The 10,089-nt window shown below is 38.2% G+C and overlaps 1 protein-coding gene across 1 annotated transcript in view; it reads left to right on the forward strand.

Moving 5' to 3' along the window:
• The window catches only part of Ttc6 (tetratricopeptide repeat domain 6), a 247,768-nt gene extending 239,787 nt beyond the window's left edge, over window positions 1-7,981 (forward strand). The window contains exons 29-31 of the mRNA XM_017798103.1: window positions 445-615; window positions 7,208-7,433; window positions 7,845-7,981. Of these exons, the coding sequence (XP_017653592.1) occupies window positions 445-615; window positions 7,208-7,433; window positions 7,845-7,981 (534 nt within the window). The remainder of the gene's footprint in view (window positions 1-444; window positions 616-7,207; window positions 7,434-7,844) is intronic.
• Window positions 7,982-10,089: the final 2,108 nt, after the last annotated feature.

The raw sequence follows: 10,089 nt of genomic DNA on the forward strand, positions 1-10,089 counted from the left end.
ATTTTGTAATCTAAACAGATTTAAGGTTCGAAAACAAATTCTTGTTAAACACAGATTCCTCTTAGCAAATGAAGTGAGAAAAAAGGAAAGAACTGAGAGCTAATTACTGCTAGATAGGACAAATAAGCATGTTAGCTGTTCAGTTTAATTTATCTTGTTTAACATGAGCAAACAGATAAATTTTCCCCATGTCTATCCCTTGGTAGGGATTTGAGTAAAGTACTAAAATTATTTGTTTTATGGCAGCCATATCAACAAAGTGTTGACAAGAAACCAATTTCATACCAAGCCCTTTCTGAAAATATTTGCTCTAATGGTGTTCTAACCTGCGCTATAAAATGACTGTTTCCCACAAGTGGATTTCATAACCATTCATTTTATAGACATGAAATTGGAGATTAATACTATTCTCAGATGCCAAATACTCATATAATTATATTGCAGATCAATACTACAGCAGAGTTCTTAACGAATCGTGGTGTCATTCATGAGTTTATGGGTCAGCAGCAGAATGCAATGAGAGACTATCAGGCTGCGATTTCTCTGGACCCCAAGTGCGCACTGGCTCACTTTAACGCTGGGAACATCTACTTCCATCACAGGCAGTTCTCTCAGGCAATGTGCATTTTCTTCCACATTTTCTTTTTGACATGAAATGCTTTCCGTTTACGTAGTTCTGAAGTAAAACCTTGATGTTTCAGGCCTTATTCATTAGCTCCTTTTTGAAAAATAATGTCCTCTTTCCCAAGAATGTTCTAATTATCCATTAAATGTTCTCAGTTGCACGATTTTATTCTTCTACGTATTGCTGACTATTCAATACTGGCCCAGCAAACTCTGTTTGGGATTTTCCAGAGTTCGTCCCTCTCCTTTATTTAGCCAGCTTTCAGGATGGTGTTGGGGGCCTCTGTTATGTGAAGTAGAAGTCTCTTCATATCCGGATAGCTCACGAGCTTGGAACCATGTGCTGGGACTCCTTTCATAGCAGGGTGCCTTCCTGGCATTTTTCCTGACTCTCCTTTTGAAGTGCCCGCCATAAATGCCCTAACATAAACATGGCCTCTGGCTCTAGGAATACCATGCTTTCCTGTGTGATTTTTCAGGCAGTCAGCGGTCTGGCAGCATGGCAGAAACCCACTTCCATATGCAAATAGAATGTCTCACAAAGTATCTATCAGCCAAAGCTTTTACCACTACCCCCATGGTATAAATATCCCAGTCTTCTCTCAATAATTTGGAGCTAGAAGCGGAGCTGGAGCTAGAGCAGGAACTGGGTCACTGAGACTTGGAATAAAGAGCTGTACCACGGAATCTGACTGAGCTGAGTCTGTGTCTCCTGCTTGCAATCTAGTCTCCCCGGGGGCAGCATTCCTCCGTCACCGGCTCACGGATCCCAGCTTCAGCCGCCTCGTACTTTCCCACCCCTGAGCCAGTGGCCAGTGGATCTCGCATCAAGAGGAAAGCGGATGGGGGAAAATTAAGGCGGTACACGCTGGACAACGCTCCAGCAGCAGAGACCCACAGAGACACGGAGAAGCCCGCAGGGCCAGACCCGCCTTCTTCCAGGGCGCGCGGCTGAGACCAGGGGACCAATCCCCGTGCCTCAACTCTCCAGGTGTGCCCGCGCATACCACGCCAGGGCGCCCAGCGTGCGCGTACTATAGATGGAGTACTGGGTTCTTTTGTGTACTCAGATTTTCCTCAGCACCCTCTCTATGGTGGGAGCGACTAACTCATCTTCATTTTACCTTTTCTAAATGTCAGGTGCACTAGGAATAAAGAGACTTGGGTTTCAGTTTTGGTTTTGTGTGGTCCCTTAATCTATTCCCATTTCGATTTATAATCCCTGAAATAGGTGGCGTGTATGTTTAAATGTACTGTGTTTGCATTGGAATGTACTTACAGGATTTAATCTCTTATAAACCTTTTAATTTTTGTCTTTTTACCTGTAGTCACACTTACCGTTCTTTCCTTTAGTTTACTTTATTGTTCTTTGCCATTTTAAGTTGACTGAATTCGTTTGTCATCACTCTTTAATTCACACTATGATAATTTATTACTGTTATGTCTATTTTCCAAGTACTGTTTTGACAGTATCCCATATATTTTTGGTTTATAATTTTTTTAAAAAATGAGTAAAATACACATAACATAAAGTTTATCATCTTAATCATTTTTAAATTACGGTTCAGTTATGATAAATCTATGCTGTAATGTTACCCCAGAATTTTGCACTTATAATTTGAATTTCCCCCTTAACCCAAGAATAAATCAATTGGGAATTTAATGGAGTGGAAGGATTTTTATATTTTCTACATTTTATGGTCTATCAAACAGATTTTACTGTGTGTTGTGTTTTCTATGACTTTTTAGAGTTTCCTGATATTTAGGAAGGTTTATAGTTTTGTTCTAATGACTATAAAAATAACTAAGACCCTTAGTTCCTTATTTCTTTACATTCTCTACCAAGAACAAAAATTAACACAAATATATGACCCTGTAACCTTCATCATTTTTGTTTAAATTTTATGAGGTAGTCTTACTATGTAGCCCAGACTAGCCTCTAACTTATGATCCTCTTGCTTTCCCCTCTAGAGTGGTCATTCCTGGGATTACAGGTGTGTGTGTGTGTGTGTGTGTGTGTGTGTGTGTGTGTGTGTGTGTGTGTGTGGTGTCCATGCTGACTATAGCCTTCAAGACAGGGGAAAAGACCCCAGCCTGCATATATCCATTCTAACTACCTCCTTCATGTCCCTCCTGATCTTCACAGTCTTCTGTGACACTGGCCTCTTGAGTCAGTGTCTGCAGTAGCTGCCTCTCAGTTTCTATGTCACCTTAAATTTTCCAAACCTCTTATTTATTGTAGCCTCTGCCTCCACTGCTCCTTCAGCTTGTTCTTGCCCATATCTACAGTCACCCTTCCAATCCCCTCTCAGCAGCATTTGACATAGGGCACTTATCACTTCATAAAGCACTGTATTCTCTAGGTGATATCATTCTGTCCTGTCTTTCTTCCCATCATCCTGGCTGCATATTCCATTCTCTGTCACAGCCCTTTAACAACTTGCTGAGCTTTGTGATGAGTCTGGTCGATCTCAGGAAGGAAGTTGTATGTGAGGACAGGCATCTCAGGTATAATTGTTGTGAGACCTGGATAGGGTTTTCATTGCTCAGATACCAGTGGACAGCTGGGTTTCCAGAATGAAAGGCCAAATAAATTGCCTTATAGTCATTAATCTCAGATCATTCTCTAGCTGAGTCACTGAAATATTTATTTGCATTTAGAGTTAATTAAAGAGGCTGGGCCTGGTGGTACAAGCCTGTAATCTCAACTACTTGGAAGACTGAGGGAGGAAGACTGCAAGTTCAAGGCCAGCCTGAGCAATTTAGTGACACTCTGTCTGAAAAATCCCTGGAGATACTTTTGTGATGGGGTGCTTGTTTGATGTGTGTGAGGTCCTATGTTCAGTCTCCATTACCACCCAAGACATACTCATGAGATCAAGAAAAACAAAATGTCCAGGGCAATGTTCTGTTTCTATAAATGATTAAGTTCTGCAAGATAGGAGATCTTTACCTTTTAAATGTATCTTTAATAACTCAGTGGTCATTGTGAATGGAGTTATTGGTTTAGCTCTAACATGCAGCCTGAATTTTAAAAAAAATTAAAGGTCTTAATTCCCTTCATGTTACAGAAACATTAGTTGGACAAATATTTCACCTGAAATGTGCTCCATCCTGTCTTGATGCTTTGGATGTTTGGGCTTTATTGAGCACAGGCTGTCCTTCCAGAAACAAGCAAGTGTTGACTGCAGCTATACAGCTGCTGTGTTTGGATTTCCCCTGTGGAGAAAATGATTTCTATGTTCACCCTCTCCCCCACCCTGTGCAATTGTTTCTGAAGGAAGAGCAAGGCTTAGGAGGAAGGGTTCCTCATCAGGGCAAACAATCTCTAGAGAGTTAAAACACATACCTGATCCGACTTCTTTTTTATCTGGTTAGTAACTCACCAAACTAAAAATCACATTTGGATGGGATACTTGATTACCTCTGGATGACTTTAAAAATAATAGGATCTGTTTTATAATAAGCAATTTAGTATAGAAATGAGGACATTGTTTAAAATAAAAGGTTCTAATTGCTCATCTTCTAACTCTTTCATATTCCTCTACTTCAAGTTATCTTATTAAGATAATGGGTTTTCTACTTTCTAAGTAATACATGCTGTTTAGAATTAAGTGCACTATTCATGCTTGGCTCCTACATTCCGGATAGAAAACACACTTTTGTGATTATAATCGTGTAGTGTTTACATAATTTGTTGGTGAGTTAGACTGAGGTATAGATTACTTTATGATGAAATAATGCTTGGAGTCAATCTTCTACTTCCTATGTCTGTGAATGCAACCTTTTCATCAGGACCGAATTATCCTTACACTCTTCACAGATGGATGCCAATTCTGCCCCTGTCTCAATGGCTCTTTAAATTGCACATGACTGTAGCATCAAATCGCTGCCATCAAGGATGAGAAAAGTTATACAATCTTGATGTAATTGCTCCTCAAAAGCCAGAGGAAGTGAAGTTCTTGGAGAATTTCCTGAAGGCTGTGCAGCCTTTTTATTTATAGGCATGAAAAAAATCGATGTATCAGTATAATGGAGTGAATCCTACTACTTTTTGCATAGTCCCTTCAGTACTCAGCATATTGGATCACTTCATACTTGTATCATCAGTAGAAGGGGAGCTTTTCTGGAAGATGAAGAAATTAATTCCAACAGAGATTTATAATTCAACCAAGGTAGAGGCAGGATTTGAACCCAGACTCCTGGGTTTGAGTTGCAACTATCATGCCATCATTATTTATGTATATGAATACATACTGTAATATATAAATATATATTGGTAGAGGTAAATGGAGGAGAGATCCTCAGGAAACATGGAGGGAAATAGTTTTGTGAAAAGAGAAAATGATCTGAGAGGTCAGATAAGAGCAGGGAGACTCAAAGAGAGAGAATTTTAAGGATAGAAAGATGAAGTGTATCTGTAGCACAGAAATGCTTTGGGAGGAAAATGTTCATGAGGCTTGAGGTCACTTACACCTTTAGCAAGAGAGGAACTCAGAGAAAGGGAGGGGCAGGAAGGCGGTTGCGAAGAGACTGAGAGGGGTGCAGCCTGGGAGGACAGCCTGAGCACGGACACAGACTTTCCCTTGGAAGCAAAATTTAATGTAGGAGTCAAGAGTTTCATTCCTCAGGGAGTTAGAAATCACTCTCCTAATTTGAATAGAAGGGTGTCACATCAGCATCTCAGCATTTTTGTAGTAAAAGATCCAGTTTTTAAAAAATTCCACTTATAGTGCATCAGTACTCTTAAAACAATAAAAATGAATTGTTAAATGATCATGTTATCAAATGCCATAATCATGTCAAAATACAATAAAAGTTACTTGTTTAGTTTCAACTTTGCAGCCTCGTACTAGGTTCTTGGACAAGGACCTCAGGATTTCATCTTGAGGGTCTCTTTGTGAACTGATAAATTTGTGTACCATTAAAAAGAAAAGCATTGACAGATTTTACTGGGCATCAGAATAGATTTGCAAAAAGGAGATACAAGTTCAGTAAGAAAGCAAGCAAGTTCTATCAAGCAGAAGGAGAAATGGAGTTTTAGAACAGCAGTGGCAATAAGATGAGGGAAGTAAAATGCCTTGACAATTTTTGATTGGCCCTATTGTGTGCACACATTGTTGTGATTAATTTTAGCCTTTAACCAAGGTTTTATTCACATATTAAACTGTGCATAATTGCTCACTAGGGGGCTATTGGGAAGGGGCTGTCAATGGTGATGTCTTTTAAAACAGTCAGCAAGTCAACAGAAGTTTTACAGTTGGAAACTATTGTACATTCTTTCCAGACCACCCTCCTTATCTAGAAGCTAACGATCAAGCAATTTGTGTCTATGAGGTAAATTGCATCCAGCCAAGTGCAATTTGAGGCTCACAGAGAGGTTTTGCCCTATCTTTTAAGAACTGCAGCCATCTTCTTTTTGATATTCACATCTTCCAAGTCTATGGTCAACTGTGAATCTTTTAGTCTTTAATTTTATCAGCAAGTTGATTTTTTCCCTCTCCCTTTCTTTCTTATAACTTAATTTATTTATTTCCATTTTACATGTATGAGTGTTTTGCCTGCATATATGTGACCTGTGTGTGCAATGCCCATGGAAGCCAGAAGAGGGCATCCAATCCCGTAGAACTGGGGTTACAGCAGTTGTTAGCCACCATGTGGGTGCTGGGAACCAAACCTGCATCCTCTGAAAGAGCAGCCAGTGCTCATAATGCTGAGCCGGTTCTCTTTGCAACTTTTCATAGTATAACAAAGTTTATGTTCATTTTGGTATGGTTTAGACTCTTCCTTTGAAAACTTATTTCTGTCTTCATTTCTTACTGTTTTTATATGCAAGTTATTGATTACCTAATTTTATCTTATGTCTGGTCTTTTTGTTTGGACTTATTACTTTTGTTATTATTATTCTATACAGGGATATAAGTTCTGGGTGGCAGGCAGTGGGGACATTTAATTCTAGCAAGTATTTTACCACTGGTATTGTCTAGAATTGCTGACATAGTGTTAAACTTTGAACCATATATGTCTTATGGAGGCCCATGAGCTGAAGGCTTGGTCAGATGCTGTTGGGAAGTGTTAGAATTTGTAGGTTGGGAGGCCTGGCAGAAGGAAGTTAGGTCAGTGGGGCATGTTCTAGAAGGAGATACTTGAACCCTGATGCCCCCTCCCTCTCTGCTTCCTGGCTGCCATGTGGTGAGCAGTCTCTGCTGACACATGCTCCACTGTGATCTACTTTAGGGACACAAACCCAAAGCAACAGGGCCAAAGGACTAGAGTGTGAAACCCCAGAAACAGCCTGACAAAAGCAGATCTCTTCTATTAGTTCGATTATCTCAGACATTGTTTCACAGTGATAGAGAATGAACTAAACGTGATTGAAAACAAGACAAACAACAACAGCAAAAGGCCAACTTTTCTTATTTTTCTTGTGACTGTGTACCTCTGAATCTGGGATAAAATGCCTTCTCTGCCACCTTGGAGAACAATTAGAGTTAGTTTTAAATTAAGAATAAAAGAACTTCACATTTCTAGATAGCTGCCAATTAAAATACATTTAAAATATCATTGTTCTTGCATTTTATAGGCCAGTGACTACTTTTCAAAAGCTCTACAGTTTAATCCAAAAAACGACTATGCTCTCATGAATCGAGCTGTTGCAAACACAATGTTAGAGAAATATGAAGAAGCAAAAGAAGATTTTTCACGTGCAATTGAAAACTGTCCCAATTGGGCTGCATTGTATTTTAATAGAGCAAGTTTCTATTTCTGTTTGAAGCAGTATGAGTTAGCTGAAGAAGACCTCAGCAAAGGTATTTCATGTAATTATTTTGATAAGATTATAAAAGTTAGTATGTTTAATTTCAAACTGAAAAAGAAGAAAGTCATCAGGTTTTTTGTTTAGCTAGAATCAATGTATGTATACCATGTCTTTAATGTAATCAGTAAAGATTCCTTTATGTAATATCTTAACTCAAAGCTTTGGTAAGCTGAATTATAGAAAAGTATTAGGAAATTACACATAATGCCAGTCTTTCAAAGAAAGATGTTGTACTATGATTTCCAAATTAGTTTTTCTAGAAACATTCAATATTTAAAATTGCATTATATTATTAAATTTGAAAAAATGCTTTCACATGAGTGCTATCAAAGATTTGAAAAACTTCATTTTTTAAAAAGTTTTTGCATCAAAATATCTAGACTGATTTTTTTTTCTTTCACAGCCCTGTCTTTGAAGCCTGATGAGGCTCTCATGTATTATCTCAGAGCTGAAGTTCGTGGCAAAATAGGACGGATGGAAGAAGCCATGGCTGATTATAACCAAGCACTTGATCTTGAAGAATATGTCTCAACTAAATGATTCCATAGACTGTCATGGCTTCTGTAGTACATTAAATAACTTTTCTTCCTGAAACTGAAATATATTTATTCTTTAGAAATTCAGTTCACATTTGTTTTTGTATTTAATATACTTAGTCTTCTATATAACCATCTAATGTATTTTTAAATGTTTATGTTGTACATTGATTACAAAACTTTTTACCATTCCAAACAAGTTTGGAATACTTATAGTTGAATTTCTTTATGGGATACAAGATTTAAACGGGAATGTTTCACAAAGAATGTTAATGCCTAAAATATTGCCATTAATGTAAAAGAAAATCCTCTGAAAATAGTAGCCTATGATGCTAGAAAAAGTATCGATTTTTTCATCAGTTTATAATCAAACATATTCAACAGTATCCAGATGAGTATAAAAAATTAAATCTACTGTACTTCCTCTTCTCTTCTTTAAGCCTTGTACATACTTGCCTGGTTCCTGGTATGCATGTTCCTCCAACACATAAGACATATTTCTTTTTCACATACTACTAGCCTTCTAGGAGAACCCCAACAAGGATTTTGAGCTTCCCATTTCCCTGAAATAATTTCTTCTTCTAATTCAGATTTCATAAATGTATAAATAAATGTAGATTTCATAAATATTTATTTTAAAACTATTTTATCTATTATTTTTATTTTTTATGTATATGTCTGTATTGCCTGCATATATGTAAGTGCATCCATGTCATGCAGTGCCCATGGGGGACAGAAGAGGGTGTCAGATCCTTCTGGAACTGGAGTTACAAATGGTTGTTAGCTGCCATGTACTTTTAACCACTGAGCCATCTTTCCAGCCCCCAGATTTCATATGTATAAAAATCTGAGTATGCTTATGATTAGTGTTTCTTACCAGTTAGTGAATAAAAGTGAAACAGTTAATTTTGTTTGTTTTTCAGGAAAAGTTTACTATGCAGCCCAAGTTGGCCTTGAACTCACGTTCATTCTGCCTTGGTCTCCCGAGTACTAGGATTTCAGGGCTGGGCCACTGTGTCTGCTTAACAGTTCATTATGGGATGCTTCTGAGGGATCTTTGTGTGAACCAGATAACTTTTTCATTTTACCTCATTGACACTGAACAAGGCTTCTTGACTTCTAGTTCACTCAAAGTTGCTTCACTTAGTTTATTTTCCTTCTTTCTATTTTTTCCTAACACATCTCCAGACCCTTAGAGAATTGTTTTCATGGTGATAGGTCATGTTACAATGACCATTTCTGTCCATCCAACTTCCTTTAATTTTAGTTTGATGTCCAATCCTTCACAATAGAAAATTGATTGTAGTTTGTAAGCTACAGTGAGGACACATCGTATCATTCTAGGATAATTTTCCTGGCATGATACATGAATCCAGGTGAGCATTGGCTCATCCCTAGTTAGTTATTTTAACTGGTAAATAAAATACACTTAACATGTATTTTGGGACCTTCTTGCTCTCACTTCTCTCCAGACCCTTTTGTCCCTGCTTTAACCACAGGTGTGATTCAAACTGATCTCTTGTACCCACAGACAGTCTCTTTCCTTCTGAGACACATATCTGTCCCTGACTGTCCTGGGATTCATTGCCAAATTTGAAATGTTGGATGCTGGGGATTCTCTTACTGCCCACCCTGCACCCTGCAGATGTGCAGGAGACATGTGCTTCTGTCAGGTGAAACTTTGAAGATGATACAAGGAAGTGACTGCTAGAGACGGTCTTGTGCTGAGTTTAAAAAGGGAAAGCAAATGAAGCACCAGTGTTCATCTCTCTCCTAATTGCACATGCAGCATGATGAGCTGCCTCATGCTTCTGCCAATGTAACTTCCCTTAAACTGTGAGCCCAAATAAACCCCCTTCTTTCTTAGCCTGATTTTGTTAGGTGTTTTGTCACAGCACTGAGAAAAGTAACTCACACAGAAAACTGGTACTGAGGAGTAAGGCTGTTTCTGTGACAAACATAATCATGTAATTCTTAGACTTTTGGAAATGGTTTGCAGAAAGAATGTGAAAGAATTTGAAAATGCAGTGCTCTAAACAAGAGCTTAATGGACTATTCTTGTGGGAGTTTGAAATAACAGAATTCCAAGAGCAGTGCGGATACTAGAGACCC

Source organism: Nannospalax galili, unplaced genomic scaffold (assembly GCF_000622305.1).
Source record: "Nannospalax galili isolate Female #2095 unplaced genomic scaffold, S.galili_v1.0 scaffold636, whole genome shotgun sequence".
NCBI lineage: Eukaryota > Metazoa > Chordata > Mammalia > Rodentia > Spalacidae > Nannospalax > Nannospalax galili.